This window comes from Haliaeetus leucocephalus, unplaced genomic scaffold, assembly GCF_000737465.1.
Source record: "Haliaeetus leucocephalus isolate CR32 unplaced genomic scaffold, Haliaeetus_leucocephalus-4.0 Scaffold151, whole genome shotgun sequence".
NCBI classification, from domain to species: domain Eukaryota; kingdom Metazoa; phylum Chordata; class Aves; order Accipitriformes; family Accipitridae; genus Haliaeetus; species Haliaeetus leucocephalus.
In genome coordinates this window covers 15,231,835-15,258,900 of record NW_010972587.1, presented here as the reverse complement: position 1 = coordinate 15,258,900, position 27,066 = coordinate 15,231,835, and the positions used below count along the sequence as shown (strand labels likewise).

Below are 27,066 nucleotides of genomic sequence, written 5' to 3'. Positions count from 1 at the left end.
CAGTTGGTCCTGGTGACCCAGCACCCACACAGCGCCTGTCAGGGGTCCTGCTTTGGACCACCTCGAATCTGGTCTTACAGACAGAAAACCCGTTAGTGGTGGGAGCGCGCTGAAGTCTGTCTTTGGTTCCGTTTCATCCAAAAGAAAACCCCTTCACGTGCTCCAAGACGCGAACCGAAGCGTGATAAATGGGAACAACTGGAGGACTGTCCTCAAACGTGTGCTCCTCCTCGTCCCACCCAAAACAGGAATCAAGGTGCCGCTCTTCTCACGCAAAGGGCACTGGATGCTTTCAATAATCTTTAAGCAATATTATGGCTGTAGTGCAACATCTTCGCACAGAAAGCCCGCTCAGAAGAGAGGACGCCAGGACTTTAGCCATTGCAGTGTCACTATAGAGAGAGACCAACAGCTGAAAATGTAGGCTCAGAAGTAACTCAGGCTGGCAAACGTACCTTTAAAATGTATTTATTTAAAATGTTAGCGGGTTGGTCTTGCTATTTTGTATTTCATTGTATTAGAGGACTGAATAAAGCCCTGGTTTTACCACAGAGTTTCACTTGCCCTCATGAAAGGATTTTTGCATTTGTGGGGTTTTTTTTGTTCTAGACTACATTTCAGTACCTTGAACCAGGGAGCTTCCTTGTGTGGATGTCATAAAAACTAGCAATCTGCTTGTGCTAACAAAAGAAAGGGACAACAGGTACCCTACACAACCTGTGGAACACAGCCAGAAAGCACAAATGAAAAAGTAAACAGCTAAGTATTCATCTAAAAATAAATCTATCAGCACAGGTTTTTTTTCTTTCTTTCTTTGGGTTTGGGGGTTTTTTTTGAGCTTCTCTCAAGTATCCTTCCCATTCTTCACTGTCAAAAACACAGAGCAGGAAAAGAGGCTTATTCAGTGAGTATATGATGGTGGAGGAAGATACCATGAAAACAGTGAATTTCGTTGTGAATGTTTTTAATTTCCTGTTTAAGCACTATATAAAATAACCTACCTGAACCGCTGAGAGAAGAGGAAATTTACATGATTAAAATAAGACCTGCAAATAATACCTTGAAAGGGAGGAATAGGAACGATGGAGATAATAATTGGTATCGAGCCATGTAATTTGTGCTGCCGCACAGCATCATAGATTTCTTTTTCTAAATTATTCAGTGCCTCCTTTGGTGGTGTTAATGGGCTTGTGCTGTTTTCTACCAGCTGAGGATCTGGTCTACTACCTTCCTAGGGAAAATTTGGGTTACATTTGCCTTAGGCAGTAAGAGAGATTTTTCTCATGCTTCCTGCTACTGAGTAGTACCTTGATATCCTATTCTGGCTCCATTTAAGTTAGCTGGAAAACTCATGTGAGAGACAGGACTTTACTTTTTACCTGAGAGATAGCTAGGTTTCAATGGGTATTAAATGGTTATTACCTTCCAGGAAGAGTGGCAGAACCTGGGTCTTCCCTAGGTAGATATTTCACCCAAGAAACTTGCAGTTTATATCAAAATGACGGCAAAAAAATGAAATTGATGGTTAGCAATTTTGATCTGTCTGTGGTTTGTGTTTAAAGGGCAGGAGTAGGACTGTTGAGTAGCCATGCCATAAATATTTATAAGACTTTACCTCCTTGTTCAGCGGGGAAAAAAGAATCCACAGAGCTTGCAATTACAATCCTACAAAATGAGTAAGTGAAACAAAGTTCAAGGTACCCTTTTATTTCCTAGTCTTTTTTTTTTTTTTTTCTCCCCCAAATAAATGCTCTATACTTCTAGAAGCTTCATGTTTTACTGTCCTGGATTGCCTTGAACTAAAAGCAATTATACAGCACACTCCTGCTTAAAAGCCATTAAATACTACCTTGCCAAACATCCTCATTGCAGTGCATTAGAGCATGCTTATGGTTAAGTCATGAGCAACACAAGACACCCAGTGTTTCCATTGCAGAGAGAGAGTCAGATGGCAGTCGCACTCACTGGCTTTTATTTCACATATGCCAGTTTGTGAAAATGATAGGCCAGTTTAAAAGTTTCATGTGGGCCCAGCCAGTATTATTTACGCTGACCTGGGTTGGGTTTTTTTTTGGTGATTTTTTTTTTTGTTGTTGTTGTACTGAGTCACTCAGGCTATTTTGAACCCTCAAAATTTTGGAACAATGGATGTGGGATCAGCACCACAGGGGAGTTCTTTTCCTCCGACACTTAGGGACACATTGAGTGCTGTCATCGCAGTGGTGGTGTCTGCTCGTATATTCACATATTGCACGAGAATATGTCATATCTCAGGATCTTTGTAGCCTGTTCAATTTGCAGAATGAAAGATTAATTACATTATGCTGGCAATGCATTCCAAATATTGATGGAGCTTATTGTTTCTCACAAAACCAACAGTTAATATAGCATCCTCTGATCAGATTGAGGGATAGAAGTATATTAAAAATTCCAAGTAGATTAATTTCCTGTATGAACCTAAATTGGTTTCACACATACGGGTATGCTAAAACGGTTGGAGCCATCAAGAAAAATAAATTGTAGCCCTGTTCATGGAAGGCAGAAGAGCAGATGTTTACAGAGTTTTTTCAGGAGCAAGCTTGCAAAAATAATGGATTGGCCAACATTTGACTCAAAATGGAGTTTTAAACATGTTTAAAATTGCACTTTAATATCCCTGTTGTTCTAAGTTATCCGATGTGAAGCTCAATAAAGTTTATAAGCTCTCAGTCTGAATAGAATATTCTCTTTAATATGAAACATTATTAACGTCCATCAGTTTCATTTCTGGAGATGGTTCTACCTATGTGCCTATACGCAAGGCAGGAAAATCTATAATGCCACAAGGAGAGTTATTGAGACTATAAAAAAGAGCAAGCCCTTAGCAGGCTTTGCCTGATTGCTGCGTGAGGTCTGGGAACATACACTTGGCAAGTCTGCAGAAACTCCCTGCTAGTGGCAGTCCTTTTCTTTTCTTGAAAACGGCATTGTCTGAATGCCAAAATTTGGACTTGGCTAGCAAGAGCTTGACAAGGAGAGTCCCAGCAAGAGCAGCAAAGGGAAGCGCCAGGACTTTCCTGCTCTGGCTTCCACAACACTGCAAACTCCTCGCTCCTGGGGACTCTCCTGGAGACTCCCTTCCCCTGATTGCTTTTCCTTCCCCCTCAAGCCGACTACTGGCTGTCACCTAGTGCAGGACAGCCCTTCCTTCACCACCTGCTCAGTTCTTACACCCTTGTGTCCCTGACCACTAGCTAAATCCCATTGCTTAGCAGGGCATTTGTCTTTTTCAACAGGATTTGATGCACAGGCATGGCATCATCTTTAAAGCGCCTTCTACCCACCAGATGACATCTTTTATAGCTTTATTATTAAAACCAGCCTAATTAAGCAAATACAATATTTGACGCACACTCTGACTACGTGATGCAAATACCTGTATACATACATTCAGCCAACATGCCCATTTGCTTGCATTTCCTTAGACGGCACTCCTGGCATTTTCTCCTCATGTACATGTCCATCTCGCAGTTGCCTCCATTTTTACACTTGTATACTGCGTTTTTTGTGATGCTTCTTCTGAAGAACCCTGCACAACACAGCAGTGGCATAGGTAAAAGAAAACACTCAAAGCAGCAAATTAATCAAGTTGAAGAGCACCTGGGTTTTCTGAATGACACACGTTCTGCTGCACCGTGAGTTTCCTTCAGTGCCTGGATGACTATATTCTTGATATTTGTATTGACAACAGTATCAAAGTCATATAATTTAACAAATTAACATGATAAATCACAGGCCAAAACATTAAATATTAGCCCAAAGTAAGGTCCTGGAACTATGAATGTTGGGAAAATCCAGAGCCAAACCTGAAACCTGCCAGGAGCATGTTGAGCACCAGCACTAGGGCTGTAGGGTGATATCATACAAACAGCCGGTGAAAAAAATACGAGGCTTTTAAGTCTCTTGAGGTGCAGGATGCGCAGACAGAGGGTTGAGTAACTCACCACCGTTCCCTCAGCTCCTGGGAGCCGTGGAAGCTCCACATACTGCTCTGCTTGCCCATCCCCAGGTTTAATACAGAAGCTGCCTCGTGTCTGCCTATTGTACATGTGGCCTCTTCCCCTGATTACAAGATACTCCAGACTCATTTGCTAAATATTATCCACCTGATGAGTTAAGCAGTCACCTCATTTCACCTGCACAGGCAGTTCTACTGGTATCCTCACTGGATTCACTCCCAAATTGCACAGTGGTAACTGCAAACAGCAACTGATCCAAGAAATTGAGGGGACCTTTCCTCAGCCTGTCCAAATCTCCTGTTTGGCTGTTGCCTACACGCCGCGGAGAGCGGCACTGTGGGCAAAGTGTGGAGTGCCCAAGCTATTAAATGTAATTGAATAAAGGAGTCATCACAGAACAACAGAGTCTTTGCTGCCAATGACGACATGAACATTTCCTGAATTTTTAGCGTGACTCACTGTGTCATCGTAATCTTTTTACGTTGTCCTTCCTATGGCACAGGCTATTTAGCATCAGCTACAGGGGGAACCAGGTCTCCTCCCCATCTGAGGGCAGGTTTCTGAAATAGACTCCTGGGATCTTCTGCTGGCACATCACTGATTTACAGTGTACTTCAAACTAGAGCTCTGCGTAAATTTACATTAACCAGAGCTATTCACAAAGCTTTTCCTTTCTTATTGTCACTGGCTGGCACAATAAAACCACCATCATTTTCCAGTCTGGCACTTTGATGCACTAAGAGAGGCACCAGATAAGACCCAGTCTCCCATACTCAAATCCTAGGGTAAATTCAGATGTGAGTCTGAATTTTTGTCTGTTGCAGAATTTGTGTGTTTTCAGAACGTGTCCAGCTAAGACACTGTCCCGCTGAATGTAGGTGAGATAACAGAAGACCTGATGATTTTGCCATTGTGAGATGACAATTTCCAAACTTTGGCCCATGTTTTTGTGGTTGCATAATCTCTTCCAAGCACCAATGTATAGCTACCAGTAAAACAATTCCACTATCTGGTCACAAAAAATCTGACATTTCTCTGAATCTGCTGTAATTCCTTCTTGAAATCTCTTCCATGCTGTCTGTTTTATTGGCTGCTTTTCAGACAAATACAGTTGACTGGCATCAGTCTCTTTTGAAATGCAGATTGCTTAGAACCTCCAGCAGCCCCAGGCATTATTTTTATTCATCATTCACGTGGTGTTTAATACATTACCATTTACTGGGAAAGGAAGGGAGAAAAAGGCCTGGATTTAAGCTGTAGGTTTTCAGTGTCGGTTAAAGGCAACTGTATCTGCTTTACATAATTTATGAATTTTATTTGTTAAATTTAAATCCTGTAATTTATGACACATTAATTATTAGTAAATGTTGAAAAGCTCTGCACAAATATTTATGACATTGTAAGTCCGATTGATGACTTTATTGCTCACCCTACCCACAAGGTGTGCATTTGCTTTTTCATGGAGGAGGAAAGAAAAAGAACTTTAGTAAGTGAATTTTTTAAAGTATGTAAGAATGTGAAAGAAGAATGAAAAATACAGATGCGAAAGCTAGGAACCAACAAGATTCAAGCAGTTAAATATTTTCCCTTGAAAATAAAGTTTTTCAAAAAGTGAAATGATGTGAAGTGAAAAGTGAAATAATTTTTTTGGCAAAAAGTAGTTTTGACCTTACTCTTGCTTCAGTTTTATGATAAAGTGATTATTGAATCATTGTTGTCTTGAACAGACTTCTTAATAATTAATTTTGAAATTAGCTTTTTGGTATGAATAGAATTTCTAGATATATTATTGACTGATAATTCAAAATGAACTTAAACTGCCTGAAATGTTTTATGTGTGACCTTCTATACCAGAAAGAGTTTTACAAAAATTCAGAGGTAGATCAGAAATGGCAGCTGTTAAACTAATGAAGGGGTAGCCCCCAAAGCTGAAGGTTTGTCTGGCACAGTCTAACTTTTACCCAATCTTGCCAAATTACAAAAGGCTCATGTTGGCTGGAAATGTTGAATTTGCTTTGTTCTCTTAGCTAGTCACGAATATGATTAATTATGGCTAGAGCTGCTCTGATGTTACTGATGCTGATTTTTCTTATGGAAATTATGACAGTTGAAGGAGGACAGCTGTTAAAGGTGTAGATGAAAGCTTTGTAAATATCTCTGTTCACCATCCTGATGGCCAACTGCTTTGGGTTTCTCAGTTTAAAAGTTTTTGAAGTTCACAGTTGCTAACAAAGCACCTGCTCCGCTCTCTCAGACTACCAGGACGTGTCCGGCGTTCCTTCCCCCCATGCCCACGTGGTGAGTGTTAGTGCAAGGAGAAGATTGAAGTGGGACCCTGCTTGGCGGGAGGTATTCTCAGTCTGGCGTGAGAGCCATCAAGCGTTATCAGGAGTAGTTTGAAGACTGCAAAAACTTTCACAACTAGCTTTTCTCTCAGCAGAGCTTACTCTGTGGCTGTATTGAACAAGCGCGATACTATGGCACACTTGTTCTGTAACATCTGAAAAAGGCTTAAAACCCAGTATCGCTGCGCAGGCTGAGGCTATACCAAAAAGTCTTCCATGTCTGTCTGCAGAGGTTGTCTCAGAATGCCCTCGACAGCAGCAGGCTTTAAAGCACAGTATATTGCTCCCTATACTGTAACAGTGCCTGAACTGCCTCATTCTTTATGAACCACAACAGCGATGCTATTATTGTTAACCAAGGCAGCATTTTCTAAAGTGATATATTAGAGGTGAGAGAAACCTCAAGGAAGCCTTTTCTTTTTTTGTATAGTACCACAGGCAAGTGCTGTATGAAAGCAAATGTTCTGTTTAATCTGCTTTTGCATAATATGTAAAATTTTAATGAAATAGTTCATACTTATTTGTTAATGGATGGTAATGTATTAAAAAAAATATATAGAAGTGTATACTCCTGCCCATATCTTTAGACTAATATTCTCATGAGGGACGATAATTAAGATCTTACTATTGTTCCTTCTGCCCAAGGAAGAAAAACAAAAAGAATGGAGCTTGTTGCTGAATGCATTATCCAAGAAAGAAATGAAAACAATTTTAACATATTCATCACAGAGGATTGAATCCCATAAAAATATGTGCAAAGCCTCCCCCTTTGAAAAAGAATGTCCACGGCATCAATAGAGCAGGGGTGCTGCAAGGTGAGCACTAGTCCTGCAGAAAGGGATCTGCGTATTATTTTGGACACACATTGAGTATGAATTAGCAGTTTTGTTGCCAAAAAGAAGGGCTAAGCTCACACTTGGATGTGAGACATGTGAGGTAGTTCTTCTACTGCACTAAGAGCACAACTGAAGTACCGAGCCCAATTCTGGTCTCCATACATTGAGGGTAATGTATACCCATGTGAAAAATTCCATAGATGCACAAGAATGATCAGAGGTCTAGAAAACATAGTATTCCCTTCACCTTGTCAAATGGAATTACTATCCTCAGCACATCTTTTTACTGAATCAGCTGGTACTTTAATCACCCCTAAAGTTTATTGTAGAAGCAGAATGCATTATCTTTAAATAACTCAACTTTTACTATGTTTGATCAAGGGTACTATTCTTTGTAATTGATGTTGCAGTCATGAAGCCGAGCAAAAACAGAAAATAAATTATCCCAGTAAAGCAGTAAAATTATGGTTACACAGAGTGATTCAAACTGAATCAGTAGAGAGATGAACGCATATTTCCTTTCACTAGGGGTTTTAGTCTGAGTGCATACCTGGTGGTTTTAACCTCTCTCCTAAGAACATTCCATAGTTTGTAATTGTAAGTCTCTGAAAAATTGCTAAGACATTTAATAATGAAGTTAATAAACAGTAGGAATAGCTTACTAACAGAGTAAGCTTATCATTACTTGGAATCTTCACATTAAAATTGAGGTTAATCTGGTTTATGATGACAGCATTCATATGAGTTAATTCATATTTTTTGGCTTTGAGACTATTCACATGGACAGCAGAAAGAAATGAATCTCCTATTTATTGGAATTCTTGAGATAAACTATATGACCCTTGACTGTATCCATGTTTAGAGTGGTTCACCAGTGTGGTCTGTTGTGCCCTCAGAAATAAATTTGTAATAGATAAAGCAAATCCCCAAATTAGTTCAAAGTCCACTCTGAGTGACAGTGAGGTCCACATTAAGATATTTTAGTGCTCCAGTAATGTCCATGCTTTAGCCTTTATCCATAGAACAGAAATGATAATGAAATACTTATTCACAGAGTAGAATGAAAAACTGGGGCAATATTTTTCTTTCTATAACGTACGTCAGCCCTGTCACAGAGTAATTGTCTTTAGGTATAATTTCTATTTTATCTGTATAACCTTTTGTCCCTCTCTGCTAAAATATCTGGCAATCGTGTTTCCAGTAATGGTAATGGTTTTTGGTATGCCATTTATCATGACACCAACTTGTGAATACTGTTCTCCTAAGCAGCAAGATATTCATCCTAAAGATACCACCTGTTTCCTGAAGAAGCTCCCTCTGTAGGGATAGGGGCTATCCCTTGAAGAAAGTCTAGAATTAGCAACCCTTTCATTTCACAAACCTGAAGACACCCACCATATCTTTTGGGAGCTGGGGGAAAGAGATTCTCCGGGAACAGGCTGCAGGTGGGAGCTGATGGCTTTCAATTCCTTTCAATGCACACTACAGGAGGCATTTGGGCTGGGTTTGCAGCTGATTTCTAGGGCAGCCTAGCACTGAACTCCCAGCGGCCTCCGTGGGTTTGGTTCCTTCCACAGCCTCCAAGACAGCAGAGCCAGGCTGCCAGGTCCCCACATGGAAGCTGTTCTTCAGTTTACCAAGAGCTAATGATGGCTCAAGAGCCGTGGGTTGGCCAGTGGTGCTCTGTGGTCACAGGACAATGGTGGAAGATGCTGTCAATCTGCCTTGGGGAAAATACAGAATAGCGTACACCAGATCCAAACGTAAATCTCTAAAATGCTTAATGACTCGGATAAAATTAACAAGACATTAAAAAAAAAAATCAGAAACTGCTGTGCTTATTAGCTGAATTGTATTCTGTAATTGATGTCATCCTACCTTTGCATCCCTCACAAGTAAGAGCATTGTAGTGGTACCCAGAGGCTTTGTCGCCGCAGACCACACAGAGCTCTTCTCCTTTCACCCTTCCCGTGGAGTGACCCAGTCTAGGCTTTTTGGCTGCAGGCATATCCATGATCTCCGTCTCCCTGGTGAACAAGGTCTCTGAGGGTATTCTCCTGAGCTCGTACATCCCGGGGGAATACCATTCCTCATGCTGCGGAGGGTAAAAGCCGAGGTTGGAGTAATAAGGCGGTGATGAAATCTGAGGCTGAACTTGGGGAAATGGCACACCGTTGTACTGTGCGTAAGGTGACACATCGGCCTCTTGCACTGGAGAACTCATTGGCTCTGAAAGGACACCTGGAAAATAATAATGCAAACCCAATTTCTATTACTACCATGAAACTGCAGTTATCAGAGAAGTTTCCACTTCCAGACATCCATTTCAAAAACAAGGCATAATCATAAAGACTGCATTATCTGAGCTCAGATTTGCTGTGGCCCTGGTCCTCCCCAAATACATTGCAAGATATTTTAAAAGTAACTTAGCTGTTCTCAGCCACTCCTTTATTATTGGTGGAAATGTCCGGCACTGGCACTTACGTTAAAAAATCTTGAAAGTTACCATGCAGCTAATTGTATAAATGTTCAAGAATGAGCAATCCACACCACAGAGAAGCTAGCAACCTGAATTAGGTCTCACAGCAGAATAAGAGAAATCCAAACAAAAGCCAAAACCCCTATGGCATTGGTGAAAGCTAGATGAAGACTCAAACATCATGTTAATTTCTATTTAATTCTGAATTAATGCATCATGACAAGGAATAACTGCACTGGATGACAAGAATGAGGCTTAATTAGAAAGCCAAGAACCTGAAATAAACCTTCCACTAGAGCCTGAAAGGGAAAAGTGAGGTTACCACGAAGGAACAGGGAAGATACTCCTAATACAGGTGGTGAAACGCGACCTTTTCGCCATCCCACGTCCAGTGGCTCCCAGCCTGGCCCCAGCCCCGCCGCTCCGCGCAGTTGTGCGGTTCTGATGGGAAGCATCTCCGTAATCCAGCACCGTTCACCTCTGAGCCAACGACAAACTGGCAGTGGTGCAAGGAATGGCAACCTTTCCTGTCGGGATCGACACAGTATCTGGAGACTATCTTAACTTTGCCCATTAAATAACAGGTTCAAAAATGCAAACAACTTAAGTCTCCTGTTTTGCTGTACTACAAGGACACCACCACCTAGCAGTCCCTGGATGGTGTAATTAAAATCAAGCCCATGTCAAACAGCTGAAAACAGCAATTTAAAAGTTATTTGCAAACTACTTCCTATCTTGTGTTGGAGAAAGCCACATCTTGCCGTTTCATGAACACACTGACACAATTCCTTCATTCGCTCCAAGAAGAGAAATCTGAGAAAAATAGTGCATATTTCCAGGAAGATGCTGAGTCCCATTTTACTGGAGACAACAGCAGTACAAAGAAATCATAGACTACTCTTTATTGGTGACCATTACTTAACAGCGCTTTAGAAGCATTCCAAAAACATTTTTGCTGACATCAGATCAGTTCCCTGGCAAGTCTCCTTCACTTCTGAGGAATCAGAAACAATGAAGAAGTGCTAACAGTTGAGAAGAGGGAACACCTGTAGTGACAACAATAATTCAAATCTGTGGCAGGGGATTCTTCCTTCTCCTTTCTCTCACTTCAGTTGGTGCCAGAAACTAACCTCTTTCGTTTCAGCTAGTTTTTCACTTTCAAGGTCTCATGCTCTTGCTCTGCAGCCTTCTGCCCTTCCTACTTTACCGTGCTGCAGAAGCCATGCAAGTGTTTTGCATTTTGTGATTGCTGTATTGTCCACAGCACATCTTTGCCAATAGCAAATGTTGAGGTCCTAGTTCAAGAGTAAGCAGCAAGATGTATGTCTGCAAAAATGTGACACAAAACCAAATGACAATAATGGTGTCATTTATTAGTAACAATTAGTTTAATTATGGTTGCATTTAGTTGCTCCAGAAGAGGCCAGAGCCCTGAGAACTACACTAGCAGAAGCAGAATAGCAGAAGGCACTCCCCGAACCCAAGTTTATGCCCTTTAAATAAACAACATAGACATACAGAGACCCGAGACAAAATACAGGCACCTGGGGACTCTGCGGAAGGGCCTGGAGGTGAAGTTACAGCTTCATTCATCAAATGCAAACTGTCACTGATCCCTGCCAGCTGCAGCGGTCACAAAACACATAAAGGGTGAGGACAGCAATGATTTAATGATGACCTTTATTGTTCGGTATAGGCTTAATGAGCGGGTGGTCTTTCTTTAATTATATTTACCGTTTGTTGAGACTGCTACTCATAAAGACTGGTCAAGGTACTACAGGTACAAAAACTGGTGTTAACTGTGAGACACACAATCATTATACAAATCATTCGGTCTCTTTTTGGAAAGGAATCTGTTCACCATGGAGACCTAAGTTGTCATTTGCTAGTTAGTAATTACTTGGTTGATTGAGTTTTCTAAAAGATAGTGGGACAATCCCAAAATGAAAAGGAAGAGGCTAGTGATTTTTAACTTTATGCCATCCACAGGGAATGCCACAAAAGCTCTATGCCAGCCTCCTGCGCTGCTTGGGCCTCTGAAAGAGCAAGAAGAGAAGGCAACACTCCTTCAACAGTAAAAAAATAATCTCAGGGCTTGTTAAAAAACTGCTCTGTCCCACGCCACATTTGAAAACCACACTGATTTTTAGAATTCTGCTTTGCAAAGTACATACGAGTCTAGACCAAAGAGTTTCTTATCGCAAAAGAAAACTAATCTTATCTTGCCAACCGGAATGTACATATGCCTTTCTCCAGGTATATATTAGTGGAAGTCTGAGACGGGCTGGTCTCATGCCACTGTAAAGCATGAGCCAGCCCACTGGAGTCACTGGAGTGGCAGTAGTATAAGCAGTGAAAGTGAAATCAGAAATAAGCTCACTGGAATACAGCGATCTTTTACGTTTGTGTGGTCTTCACTATTTTGAAACATTTATCCGTTTTTCCTTTCAGAAGCGTACCTTTTACATTTTTAAAGAGAGACTGCTTAAGCACACACAAATGTGATGTTACTTATAGCTGTACATCTTTTAGACTGTGTTCTGCAAATAAATATTTTCAAGTGAAAAACATTTTACAGAAATCTGGAAAGCTTACTAATATCAAAGTGAAAACTTCACATAGATGTGGTCATCATTTTACAAATATTTTTCCACAATAGCACTTGCAGCTGAAACTCATCAGAGAGTTGTGCTTTTGTTCCTTTAAATTTTACACAGAATATTTTACATGAGACTTGAAAAATTATTTGATGTAGGCTTAACCACTTGCAGAAATGAAAGGGAATTTTCCTTGTAGGAGCTAAAGAGAGCCTTTTCAGTCTGCAGAATTATATTGAGGTTATGTGCAGACTGAAGGTGGTTTTATCCAGAATATTACAGAAATTACGAGATCGCATTTTAATGTAAAAGTTATTGAAGAGAAAAAAATTCTAAGAACATTTAAAATATGAACCTCTGACTCCCCATAGGGTATTCATGAAGGAACTTAAAGAAATAAGAACAAGATTCAGGATTAAATTTGGAAACCATAGCATAACCATTAATGAAATCCCGATTTAATTCCAAACAAATTATTTGCTGCAGATCTTTAAAGATCACTTGGTTTAAACAACCTTCTAGCATCCTACAGTTTCAAGGAAGAATGCAAGAATAGATGGCAAACACGTCCAAGTGAGAACATGACAATATCCTACCTCAGGCTGTCTTCAGTCTGACCATTTCTTGAAGAAAAATACTCTCCTTGAGGTACCCAGTCCTCCTTTCCCTCTCTTTCTTTTTGTTTTCCCCCTAAAGACTTTGTATAAATAAAACTTCTTAATTCTGCTTTGTCCGTATCCTGTTGCCTTCTTTACTGTGAGAACTTTCTTTAAGATTAGCGAAGGAGTGACACAGGCCAGAGGTTACATAGTTTACTGATTAACTTCATTACAGAGAAACTTGTTTGTAAATGTCGGAAACAATAGCAATGTCCGTTCCCGGCGTGGATTTACCTGGATAAAATTTGGTTACCGTTTAAGGGGATGCCTCCAAGTAGCCTAGCCATTGTAATTTTGTACCTGTTGTGGTTTATTTACAACAATATTTTTATCAGTAAATATGTAGTAATGTCAGGTGATTCTGTGCAATAGATTAACCACTTCAATATCAGAAGCAGCACGTTTTAGCTGACTGGATTTAAGCACAGAAATGTATTCTCAAAAAAAGGCCAACGTGCTCAGGCCATGCTGGACACATCTGCGTGACAAGATAGAAGAGTGCCAGAGAGATGTCCTTGCCCCGAGGCCAAACGCCAAGGATCACTTCTCATCCACGTAGCTTAGGGGTAACTCCAACTCTCTCCGGGGTGGCCAGGGTGCGCCTGCACCGCGCGGTCTTTGCTGCTGACCTCGCCCTTCTGGGCCCACGTAGCCGTTAGCGTTTAATATACGTCGCGTCGGTTCAAAGCCTCTGTAACGTTGCGAGGGCTGTGTTGGATGCCACCCCAGCACTACTGGGACAGCTTGAAGTCAAGATCGTGTGGCACGCCTTGGTTTGACGGCAGCTGAAGTACGAAGGTACAAACCCCACCGAGACAGGGTCAGAGGGGAGTGTGGGGTAAAAGGACCCAAACCTACTGCAGTCTTGGCCATGCTGCCTTTTTGGAAGCAGTCCCTGGAGTAAGCCCAGGTCTTAAAGACACCTACTAAAGCAATCCAAAAGAGAGCCCCAGAGCAAGATAAGAGTAGAGTAGTGTCAAGATGGACAGTCAAGGGTGCTGTGCCCCTTTCAGTCTTCAGCCTCTTTCTTTTAGCACTGTGGATGAGCCCACTAAGACCCATCACATCGTGACCAGAAGTAGGTCTGAGGATCACGCCTGGAAGTAAATAGGCAGAGAGTCAAGCCCCAGACTGCAAGATTCCCCTTATTTCACAGAACGGTCTCCTTTCCAGGACAAGATCCACAAATGGCTCACACGTGCACAACAGAAAGCATCGCACAAATGCATTTTGGTTTTGCCTTGCTCGGCGGTGCAACCTTCACCCTCAGAGCCCCGTTCACCTGCATTCCTTCTCGTTAATTTTTTTTTTCTCAGATTGCTACTCTGTTTGGTTTGGCACTCTTCATAATTATTATACATACATGATACTCTGTTTTAATTTGTGTTGGTTTGTGTCCTTGTGATTTGGGGGTCTGTTACGGGGCTAATTATCTTCTCTGCAGGGATGAAGCCAGATGTTGCATCATCTGCCAGGTGGTGCTAAAGGTAAGTAGTTATTTAACATATCTTATGATCTTGAAGCTGTTTAATCAGTTTGGACACTTGATCCTACTATCTTTTTTATTTTAAAAAAGCATAACCAGAACAAATATAAATTTATCTAAAGGGAGTCAGCCTTTTAAGCTCATCTTAGGCACAACAATTAGGCCTACAACAATTTTCAATGGCATTTTGTTGTTTTTACATTGTCATATATTTAAGACAAGTTTAGATGTATTGCTTTCTTTTCCGTCTTGTTACATGTCATTTTTTGTTTATTCTTCCTTGTTTGTTTCAATACAGCTTTTAAGAGCACTCATTCACCCCCAAAACTTCTTTCTCAGCTAGGGATATGGACAATGAGGGTGGCGTTTCTTGTCTTGTTATATTTCGATGTCACATTACAAGATGACATTATCAGGCCATCAAAAAATACTTAAAATAGGTCTTTATTCATTTTAAGCATATAATAGTACTGACTTATCTTTCCAGGTTCTTGGAAATAATTCCATCTCTGATAGCTGAAGTTTCACACTTAATATCTTGCATATTAATAACTCCTGTATAAAGTGCTCTCACAGAAAATAGAATGGGACTATTACTTTGAAGGCCTGCTACTTACTTATATAAACGACAGTTTGAGTCAACTGCTGTATATATTTCAGATGCCATGCAAATATATAAGTTTACCCTCCACATTTAAAATATGAAGGAGACATTTTTGGTGTCTGAAAATTAGTTCGGTCCCTTGTAAAAAAGGGCAAGTGATAACCATTGGAAAAAATAAGATAATGGAGATATAGGTATTTAACACACGTATTGGCCCTAATATGAAAAACTTTCAAAGGCAGTTGGAAGAAGTTGTCAAATACGTTTCTGCAACAGTCTTGCTGTCCCAGCAGAACTGCCAAGCCTTAGGGGAAGGCTTGTCAGCTTCAGCTAACGCACCTCAGCATCTTCTAGGTCACAGCCTGTGTCCAGTCAATTTGGAGCGAAGCGGAGGAGCTCAGAGCAGTCTATGTCTATCATGGTAGAAGCGTCCACAGAATAAATTCATGGCTCTAAAGTGAACTACAAAGCTCCCAAAGGTTTTAAAGGAGACCAGGGTTTCAGTCCTAAATTACAGGGGTTCAAAAATGCGGATCGGTAGGTGTGTCACTCTCTTAGTGCAGTATATGAAACTGGACCAGCCTTCACATAGCCGGCCCCGTTCAATTCAATGGGGCTTGTGAAATAAAAACAGGGTTTGACTGAGGAAGAGCAGCATCTCAACAGGATAGGTCCCATCGAGACGCATGCACCCCCGGGATTTCTTGTCACCCAGAGTCCCTTTCCCTCGCTGGGAAAACCAGAGCTGCAAGGAAGAAAAAGTTGATCTCGCAGGCAGATGCTACAGAGGATGTATCATTTTAATTTGGCCACTTCTTCAAAAAGATATTTTCCATAAAGAGATCTAGGATGTTTCTAAATCTCCTCAGTAGTGAGGTAGAAAAATAGAAGCAGTTTTCCAAGAAGACAGGATGGAAGGGAAGGACCCTCACTTCTGCTGGGTTAAAGATCCTTCCTCATTTGTATTTTGAGCCCCCTTTTCCAGGGACTCATAGCTACAGAAGTGAAAAACTGCAGTTAAAACACACTAACTCCAAAGACATAAAGAGATACTTCATCTCAGACATACACCGTTAAAATAGCAACATAAAATTTCCAACTACTGAAAGGTAGAAAACCTTTTTTTTTTTTTTTTCCTTTAAGCTCTTCTGAAACCTGCTGCAACTAGGAATCTTGAGGGTGAGTACATTAGAAGTGTCCTGGAATTACCATGGTGATGAGTCTCACAGCACAAGCAGCTCACTACTGACAACATTTCTTTTGAGAAACCTGGAGCTAATGTTTGGAGATGCACTTAGATTTGTTTCTGAAGGTCTAAGAACACTCTCCCCATAGACTGAGTGAAGCATAATGAAAAGATAATATATTTCCAAGGCTTTTTGCTGAATATGAGTATGCGTCTTTGAAAAAGGAGACTTTTGGATAAAGGCTGATGTTTGTAAGCCAGCAGTTTCTCACTTTTATTACATTAGAGCTGTAATATGAGAGAAGTCCTGGGAGAAATGTGTATTCTAAGGCTCATTTAAAAGAAAAGCTTTCTTCCTGTTTCTTTGAGTTCACAAGTCTCTACCTACCAAAACTGAATGTCAAAAAAAAAATGCAAATAGTTTACAAATATAAAATTGAGAGGCAAAGTCATTTCCTATAAGCATTTTGAAGAGATGGAATCATGTTTTCACAATGAGTAATTTTCTCTGTGGACTTAGTTGCATGTTATTTCTGATGGTTTTTTTCCAGCTATAAAAGCAAAAGACACTAAATCTGTAAAGAATTCACTTCTGAGACTTGAGTGACATCCCACAAAACTGGACCAAGTGGCCGTACAAAACAGAAGTCAGCTTAAGTGAAACCCAGCAGGAGTGCTAAGTCTCTTTCCTAATGGGACCCTGATTCAACCCCTTAATACATTATTTCTTTCTGTTACAGAAGTGTCAGTTTGAATTAAATCTCCATTGTGCTAAGCTCTGAATACCTATAATGGGAGACACAATCTCTCCTCTGAAGACCTCACAATTTCTGAGTAAGATTTCAGTGTGGAGGGAAAGTATTTTACATTAACAGGCTTCCTTGTATTTTGAAGCTAGCTGATCGTTACTCTTTAAAAATAATGAAATAATTAGTGAAAAAGTAGACATCAGGGGGGAAATCTTCTTGACAAAAATCTGAAGTAGTTCAGTTATGTGGGACTTTTAAAGGGATGACTGGATGTAAAATTTGGCACCCTAGATTTGAACATCATTCTCCTCTTTGTATATCATGGCCTGACATTGGAATTAACAGGTAGCAAGGAAGTGGTTTAGCTATTTACACATACTTTTTTTAACAACTGCAAAAACATTTCTCGCACCAAAACCCAACATATTTAGGGAAAAAACCAATAATACACAGTAATGCAATGTGGTTTGGTTATCATTAGTGAAAGTGCTTTAGTTTAGCTGTACGGAGCCAAGACACTGGAATTGGTCTGATTTGGGGAGATGTTCCTGACTCCTAAGGGCTCTGCAGCAGGGATGGCTCCACGCGTCAGAGTTCCTCCATGCCCAAGCCACTATTCTTGTTTCAGATAGATGAAACTGAAATGTTCTCAATTTTTCCAACACTCAAAAAGACAGAATTCTGCTCTTATTTGGACTGGAAACTTCTGAAGTGCTGCAGCTTTCTGTGGGGGTCTGTATTGTGTGGGAGGCTCTGAATGTATCATGTTACTCAATGAAGGTCCCCCTCTGCTGCCAAAAAAAAGGCTAAAAAATGTATTATTCTCTCTCTTTTTTTTTTCCTTAGCAGTGCATATAACAGAAGACAGCTTCCCCATGCTTATAAAATATTGACCAAGAATTCTTCATTCATTAACAAACACATGCTTAGCCTTAAAAAATTCAGTGGAACTGGAGCAAGGAGAATTTTCCAGCCTGCATTACAAATTTTTTTGTGCATTGAAGTTAATAGCGTAAGTTTTTAATCATCTCAATAAGACAATGGTTTTAATTTAGGTGAAATTACTTTCATAAATTTGCATATGGCAACGCAAATACATTGTAGTATAATTTTATTACAAATTAACTGAAAATATACCTGCTCAGCTTGATTTAAAAGACTCACATGAAGAAAACATCCAGCCTACATACAAAGGTCTGTCTTTGCAGAATGGTTTCACATATTAGAATAGTGTTATAAAACCAACTACAAGCTCTGCTATGAGCAGTGACGAGAGCAATAGTGTGCAGGATTACATTAACACGACAGACCCGTTATTTGTCATTCCTTCCATAGGTATTGAAGATTCAAGAAGGTTGGTATGTGTCAACCACACATCCTTGACTTGAGATTTCAGTGCATTTTCTTCTAGGCTTCTGAGTAAAGGATAGCTTGCTATTTTAACCTAATTTGGTGACTTACCAAACAAATGAGGACCTTCAGCAAGAGAAAATCCATCAGCAGGGGCTAGCTGGTGATGTCCTATTAAATTCATTTCAGATCCCATTTATTCTTTGGTTCAGGAAGAATATGTCAATTAAGAAATAGGTTGAAAGGAGACCCTGAAAGATATAAAGCAAAAATAATATTTAAAACAAGATAACTATTTTTTGTGTACCTATTATAAGGCAGGATTCAGGAGGTTGTTTCAATATTTACTGTGACAAACGCCAGCTTGAAGTTACAATCCCTAATTCAGCCTTTAAATAAAATGCTGCATCTAGTTTGTTTGTTTTTTCCTTGCTGTGGTATATTTTATTTGCCATCCTTCTGCTGTTCATTTAAAACTAATGGCAGTTTATGCTCAACCTTATTCAAATATTCACAGACCGAAGCACTGGCCTGACCTGCTGAGGGCACGCTGCTCAGCCCCCCTTCCAGGGAATACCAGTTGTTTGCATTACTTTTTCATCAGCCTTTCATCATCGCACAGTTTTCGCTTACTGAAAAAGTGTAAGTTTATGGTTAGGTCAGAAGAACCAAGCCAGGAGACTTGAGTTTAATTTCCAGTGACTGGCTCTTTATCTTGCCTTCAGTAATTACTGTCTGAACAAGATCAACAGTGGCAAAAACAGAAAGCAAAGCCTTGGTCTAACAACCGGGCTCGCCCACCCGCTCCCTTTGTGGTCCCAAGCAGCCGTATAACTCCGGCTTGGGAAGGTCGGGAGATGCTTGTGCCCGCTCACCAGCCTGCTTTCCTAGCAGGTCAGATGGAGAACCTTTCATCTCCTGGGGCTGACAGTGGCATCCTACCCAGGTCGTCTTCTTCCCGCTCCGACCGCCGGGCTATCAAATAAGAGGGAAGAGACCTGCCGTTGCCTCCTACTCGAGCGGAGGCTACAGCGAGAGCGGTGCCTTGCCCAGGAGGAAGGTGGGCAAAAGGATCCCTCGCCCAGGTTGGGCTCACGTAGGTGGGATGGGGCAACGCAGGATTGCATTTGAGGCAGGACCGTCAGCAACAGAACGTACAGCTCCAACAAGGAGACGTCTCAAGGGTTTAGGCAGACACCAAGGGGATTCTGCATAAAGTTGACAGGAATCTTGTTTTTCTTTGTTTTAGACTCTTGATTCTTTATTCGGTTTTATTCCCGTGGGACTGTCCCTGGGACTGCGTTTCCACTCACGGAAGGGATTTGAGAGTTATAGCCCAGCCTGCTTCCCAGTGAGGGCTCAGCATGTTTCTCGAGCAGAAGTGAAGTCATCTGACAAAAACGTGAAGGCGGCAGGAGGCCCCAGTGCTGAGCAGACTGGGAAGTAGCTTGTAAGAGTGGCAAGCACACTGTGTAATTATATTCAGATTTGTCCATAAGGATTCATTAATTTCTTTCCTAACATAAACAAAGGCCCTCTAATTAGACAGATGCATTTTAAATGTCCACCCACAGATAATTTAAACAGTTTACTCAGAAATGTCAAAAGCTACTTGTATCGCAGACCAGATAGGGTTCTTGTGGCGAATAACATGTAAACACACAGTCTCAAATCTAGCACAGAAACACAGTTTTGCAACAGCAAAAAAACCATCCCTGTATGGGATGGGGGTTGACAACCAGCCCAGCCACCCCAGTAGGCACACGTCAACTTCCAACCACAATACGGCCCCGCCACCACGTTTGCTGGGGAAGGTTTCTGCTGGACTGGAGAGATGGGGCTGCTCACGTGGCTGCAAAGGTCCTACAGTTCCTGACAGCCAGTTTTCTCATGAACTGCCCATGAGAGACCCTTGGAAGGGGGTTCCTCTTACAGCCCATTTCAAGGGTTCTGCGATGGGAGAAGACAGCAGCACAGCCAAGACCCTAACAGTGGTCAGTAAGAGAAGCATCAAAATGGGGCATCTTCAGAGGGCTCCTGAAGGTTTCTCTGGATTTTCTTGCTGAAGACCAGAGGAGAGAGGCCATCTCCAGCCTCTCCTCATGTCCAAGCCCTTCGATAGCTTTCTTACAGCTCACAGGCGTGCAACCCTTGCAGTTCCTTGCAGGATTAGCTCTCCTTGCAGCCAGACTTGAATATTGTGTTCCGACACTACTACAGCTTCTCATGTTTCCTCCTCGGACCCAATATGAGGAGCTAACACTGCAACAGCTAACATGTCAGCATTGGGATTCTGATTTTCTATATGTTCATACAGAGACTAGAACTTATCTGCTTAGGCAATGTTGGATGTTATATCAAAATACTTTAAGGACAGTCCCAAGATGACACGCATTTTAAAGTATTTTGTTAGACTGTCAGTATACGGTCAGACTTTCAATGCATAGCTTATTAGCTTGTAAGGTATATATCCTGCATCTGTCTAGTCTGTGCTGCAAATAAAGGAGAAAGCAAGCAAGCTATATTTTTAAATGCTAATATAGTGTCTGTGTTTTTACGGTCTCTTTGAAATGTCTATAAACTTCTTTCTTGTTTCTTTGAGGCTATTCCATTTTTTAACACATCATTAGATAATGTCACTCCTTAACTTCAAGATAGACTTCTTAGAATCTATTATTCTTTACATACACACAAACCCACCCTTGGTGCTATTAGTACTGCCTTGTTTATAGTAGAAACTTGAGGATATATTTGTCATGACCTCCCAGTATGCTAGGACATTACAGGTTTTGTAACTCTACCCCTCCTGCCACATTAATTTTGATCTAGCTAGTGTCAGTTTGAGTCAAATGTTCATTACAATTTTACAGTCCCCACCTTTTTTAATACTTCATTTTCTTTAATATATTCAGCTGATGTAGACCATTTACTGGATTTCATGGAGGAAATTAATCCTGTCTTCTGAGGATTTCTGCAAGGCACAAGACATGATCACCATTAAAAAGGCTGGAAATATATTTTCCAGTACATGTAGCTTTGCTACTGTAAATTTACCTGAACACCAAACTCTTCATTAAATACTGGTAGACATGTTGCTTTGATTTGTCCCTGAATCCAGCCTGTTGTGAGCCATCTATCCTATATTAGATTTATCCAATTAATTTCACCGGTATTTAAAAGCAGCAGCTACTGATTTCCAGCTTTCAGACCTACACCAGGTACACACTACTGAGCATTCGAGCACCACTTATTCCACACCTTGTTCCGTTCTGAGAAATAGTATAGGTCACCCTAAGTCGGTGTCGCAGGGCATCACAGGGGCGGATTCCACGTTCAACGAGCCGGTTCCAGACCGCGCACCCCGTCACGTTCAACGAGCCGGTGCCAGGTCGCACACCCCGTCATCAGCCTCTTCTCAGCCCAGCCCTCCTGGGCTGGTGCTGCAGTCAAACAGCTGTGGTCCCAGCCGGCCGCAGCTCCCGTGGAGCAGGAGCATCGCTCCAGCCGGTGGGATATTCGCAGCCAGCAGACGTACAGAGGCACCCAAATTGCTAGCAACACGGCTGGGTGACAAAGGGTTCAATGTGCGGCACCGATGCACAGAACCTGTCGGCAAAAGTATACCTTCCAAAGATAGAGGGTCTGAGGCGTTTTTTTGGCTGGTGACAAAGTTATATCCTCTCAGCTTCCAGAACACGTTCACCTGCGTGACCTGGGATCAGAAGTCACTCTCAATTCAGATTTCTTTAGCCACCAAAACCACATAATAGTGGAATGCTTCTTGATACTTGCAGGCGTCTTTGGCATGACTAAACATTCATAGGTATTTCTACCTCACGAAGTGTATCTTTTAGGTACTGCTATCAAGATGAATCTAGACTGCTTTTGCCTACTTGCCTGATACTCCATCCTGAGATGTAACAAAAAAAGAATGCATCAGATGATGGGTAAAAGCTGAAATAAAGGCGATAGGTGCACAGGAACTCAATATTGCTCTCCAAATTAAGACCCCCTCAAGAGAAATTAAGAAGCATGGGAGAAGTTACAAAGCTTTTTTTTTTCCCCAAATAATTATTTTAGTTAACTTGTTAATAAAGCTATTTACTCTAGCACCTTTTGAGATTATTTTCATAGGCCAAAAATATACAGCAAAGAAAAACAGAGATCAGTATGTAAAGTAAAATATATGCCCAATTGCTTGAGATTATTTTCATGAATTGCATATTAAGAGCTCTGAATTACATAAAATTTTATCACATGTATTCTTTAGCATACTTCAGAACAGTCAATCAGTGCATGTTTATGTATTCTACATGTAACTGAGAAAACTGAAATGTATGTTTTTACATATGTGGTTTATTCTTTCACCATATGTATGTGCATGCATGTTTATTCAGCTTTCTTTCAGGATATTTGTTCATGGGAGTGTACAAATATATATGTATACACATATGCATGTGGGTGTAGGTTTCAGATTTATTGTGGACTCATCAGTGGACTACCTCTGACCCTACTATGGTCAGTAGCAAAGCTTCCCCTGGCTTCCGTGTAAGCAAAGCCAAGCCTCTTAATGAAATAATTAAAGTTAAAATCAGCTGGGCTCACTGAAAGACAAAAGCATCATAGCCCCATACTTTCAGGTAAAGTAAAAATATGTTTGATCATCAGGAAATCTCCATGATAGTCTAATTATGTTTTACCTTCGGAATAAGAATGATTGAATCTATTTAAGTTACTCAGTAAAGGAAGATATATCAAAGCACCGGCAAAATTTTTCACGAATATTAGTGAGGTACATTTCCCTCCTTCTGTCCCGTAATATTGTCCTATTCTTTACACATCTGGCTGCCAATTGCTCAAAGAGAAATTTCAGTAACATCATTAATCTATGGTCCGATCCAAACACTGTTAATATCAATATGAAAATTCCCATCTAGTTCACAGGCTTTTGATCTGGCCTCATAGCCTTTTTGTAGAATATTTATGTAGTGCCTCGCTTATTTGAGAGACTTTTTTATTTGCTTGCTTGTTTGTTTCAAAGTGTATCAAAGAGACATGAAAGCATTAGGAAGATTTGTGCTCCTTGTTCCTAGCCTTTTGCTGCCAGATCATTTTGGCATGTGTGGCACCACGGGCAGCTACACAGCAACTGATGCAAAATATAAGCAACAATATAAGCAAGTCTGAGAACCAGAGGCAGGACTGGTGTTACTGTGTTGGTCTGAAATTTAACGTTTAGATTTTTTAATGTGACATTTAAAATCAGAGTAGCAAAGAGACACAGGAAAAAAAAAAAAAAAGGATATTCTTACAGCTTAATCCTGAAGCAAAAATAAATATCTTTTAAGTCAGTCACAACTAGAACTGAAAACTCTACCAGACGTCTCGGTGGCATTTCTGTAAGTAGGCAAGTAACTTCAAAGAGTGGGGCCAGCTTCTGACTGTCCCTGGGGTGACCTGCTGAACACCATTTCTCTGTGTCTTCCTTTCCCCAGCTCCTTTTTCATTTCTCACCGGATAAAAAAGCAAACCCTCCTTTCTTAACCTGTTTTTGGACTCCTGTCTAGCCTAGTGGGGTCCCAATCTAGTTTGGGATCTCTAGGTTCTCTGTAATACAAGCAATAGCAGTAAAAATAACAAAAGCCAAATGTGTCCCACCATGATTTTAGTTTTCTGAAGATAAATGGCTAGCTGGAATTCTCAGAATAAACGGACGTTTTAAAAACTGGCAATGGATTCAAATAGTAATCACTTGAAATGTGAAACCCCCTTTTGCTTGTGCTAGTTATGTGAAATAAGTGCTAAAGTCCTGGACTTCGGAAGATGCACCTGGAATCTGTACCCAAAACTGTCAAACAAAGAAATTGCATAAAACAAATAGAACTATTCCCTTTCTGGACTGTCGTCTGTTCTCCCATTAATCACATTTAAAACATTTTCTCTTCCTAAAAGGAAAAGAAATTAACAAACCAGTACAATTTTAAAGCTGATGCACATAATTAACTAGATAGTGTTATTACAGGAAAGACTCAGTATCAAAGTTATGCTTTCTTTTCCAGTGACACACAGACACAGAAGCCAGCTTTCTAAAGACAAATTCCAACACCGTCATTATTTTTCATGACCTTAACATTTTTTTCCCAAGGGGAATTCCTGCTGTTGCGCCAGTTTTGTACATGAAATGACTTCTTATGTTTTTCTTCAATAAAATACTAGCTTTAAAAATCTTTTTTTTCTGGTCAAAAATCCATTAACATCCACTAAATAATTCAGGTGAGAAAATTGCTTTTATACTATACAACAGCAAGAGCTATCAGTTTAAGGAATTATTACTTACTGTTCTTTTCTGGAAGACTGCAGATGGCAGGATGTAAGACAGTTCTGCGCTCAGTTCAGTATCCTAACGATTCTTACACAGGAACATTTTTGTTTTGGTTTTGGTTTTTTTTTTTTTTTTTAGGTTTAGCAGAAGCCTGTAGTGATAACACAATGAATCAAAGCTTGGGCTCATTGTCTCAGTGCCCTAATGGACAAGGATTACTCATTAACAATTCTTTCTTTGCGAAACTCTCCAAACACAGGCTGTATTAAAACATTGTGTATCCCAGCTTGTCCATCATCAGAGACTTGAGATGCTCATTATTACTCTGGCTGGGTGCAGGGGGGAAGTTGGCTCAAAAAGTGGGGCGATAGTACCTTGCTGCTGATTATAACACTTTTCTAGCACATGCACATTTTTATGACACTCGCAGCCTCCTTGTCTTTCCCACCCAAGGAGCCCAGATGTCATTCCAGCACATATACTTGACTTCTAAGTATTTCTGTTACTCTTTACACTTTTTTGGGGAACTGAGCATCACACTGAGTACTGAAGAAGCAGAACGGGCTATAAATTACAGCATCACAGGGATCTGGGGAAATTAAAGTTCAGTTCCCGGATCTGCCACAGTCTCTAACAAACTGCATCATTTTGATTTGGGCTCGTCCCATAAAGCTTTAGGCATGAAACAGAGGCCCATAACTTTAAACCTAGTAGTCTTACGCAACTTTTGTGCACAAGGGGAAGAAATTGGTACCTGTAGGTGGTGAATCACCACCCGGGTGGGCTGCACTTCATCTGAAAACACTGATCTCTTGCCACTGACAAAAAGGGGACCTCGAACCGCTACGTCCCCACTTACCCAGTAGAGGAATTTAAAGTGGAACGAATCCAGGCTGTGCCGTTTCAACATCCCACCTACACAGCAAGGGTAATAATACCCTGTTTTGCGTTGCTAAACATATCCAGTGGGGGGGAGTTGATCTGGCAGTGGTATTGAGGCAGATTTCAGCCAGAAGAAACAGCCGGCAGCATCCCTCGTGGCAAACGAGTTCATGTCTGCTACATGGTATACGCTCTCCATCCTTCTCTACATATTTGCACTGTCTGATAAAGAGTGAATACACAGCGACACAAGCTGTCCCTCCTACTCCAGAAGAGAGAGGCACTGGGCAACAAACACAGTCTTCTCTAGGAGAAAGGTGACAGTTGCTGGCCCTGAAACTATCAAGAGTAAAATTCCCTTGCTTTCCCCCAGCTTCAGAGAACAAAAAAAATTAAAAGGTATATTGATCCTTAAGCTTATATCAAGGAAACTGAAACTCTATCTTTCTCTTTTAAATGTAATAATAAAGGGTCTTTCTCATGTGTTGTCTCGCTTGCAAATTCACCTGGTAGCCAGCCAAACACACGTGGTATGACAGGTTTCTGAAAAGATCAATGGGAGAATGATGCCATAAGGCTGTCACTGGACACTAGCACTCCCAAGGGGGTACTGCTGTCAGGGATTTATGCCTACAGTTCATTCCAGCAGGCACTGGCCATGTAGTAAGTACATTTAAGTCTCTCAGTCTTCATTTCTGACTTCCTGAAAGCCATCAGTCCTGTAAAACAGAAATCTCATCGTTTACAAATTCACGTTTAGCAAAATTGACAAAGCACTTTCAAATAAGAGAATTATTTTCAAAACAACCCTGCCCACAGGAGACAGGCGGTCTCCGCAACTCCAAACATGCCACCATCCCGTCTTTATATTCCAGTAAATGTCCACTCCGGTGGTGCCTAGGAAACACATGCCAAAACCCCTCTGTCTTTGGTCATCCTGAGGCCAGTGATGGGATTTGTCCCTTATCAGCTGAAGCAGCGGAGGCTGAGACAAGAAGTCCAACAAATGTCATATTATGCCTCATGAAGCTTTCTGTGTCTCAGCTAGTTCTGAAGACCTTAAATCGCTTTTTCAGCTTTCAGCCTCCTGCAACATTGGTCCTAGAGAGCTGGTGGCACAGAGCAATTGCTATTTAGAAGTCCCTGGAGACCAACTTTCAATAGAGGTTCTTCCCCAAAAAGCATTTTCCTCTGTGTGGATGCTGTTTGTCAGACAGAGAAGAGCTCACCACAAAGGAAACCAAATTTAATGGCCCTATTCACTAACAAATTTGTTGCATTAAAACCTTTTTCCTTTCCTTACAATAATAAAGAGGCAAGTGGTGAAGTGGTGCTTTGTCCACTAATCAATACTTTCAAGACATTATTGGAAAAAGCAAAGAAAGAATCCACATGATCAAAAGAGGAGATGTTGCCTGTGGCAACGACATCTGGCATTACTAGTTCAAGCCAGGTGTTCATATTTTATCGTGGCTGATGTGCAAATGAAAATTGAACAGAAAGGAATTAGAGCAAATCAAATATATCTCCTTTAGTGTTACAAGAGACTAGCTACACAGCATCAAGGGAGAGA

General features: G+C 40.9%; 1 protein-coding gene across 1 annotated transcript in view; it reads right to left on the bottom strand.

Moving 5' to 3' along the window:
* The window catches only part of NR1H4 (nuclear receptor subfamily 1, group H, member 4), a 39,794-nt gene extending 15,086 nt beyond the window's left edge, over window positions 1-24,708 (bottom strand). Inside the window, exons 1-4 of the mRNA XM_010561931.1 lie at window positions 24,627-24,708; window positions 18,401-18,540; window positions 9,058-9,420; window positions 3,428-3,568 (exon numbers count right to left, since the gene is read on the bottom strand). Coding sequence (XP_010560233.1) covers window positions 3,428-3,568; window positions 9,058-9,420; window positions 18,401-18,485 — 589 coding nt within the window. The 5' untranslated portion in view covers window positions 18,486-18,540; window positions 24,627-24,708. The remainder of the gene's footprint in view (window positions 1-3,427; window positions 3,569-9,057; window positions 9,421-18,400; window positions 18,541-24,626) is intronic.
* Between the last annotated feature and the right edge of the window lie 2,358 nt (window positions 24,709-27,066).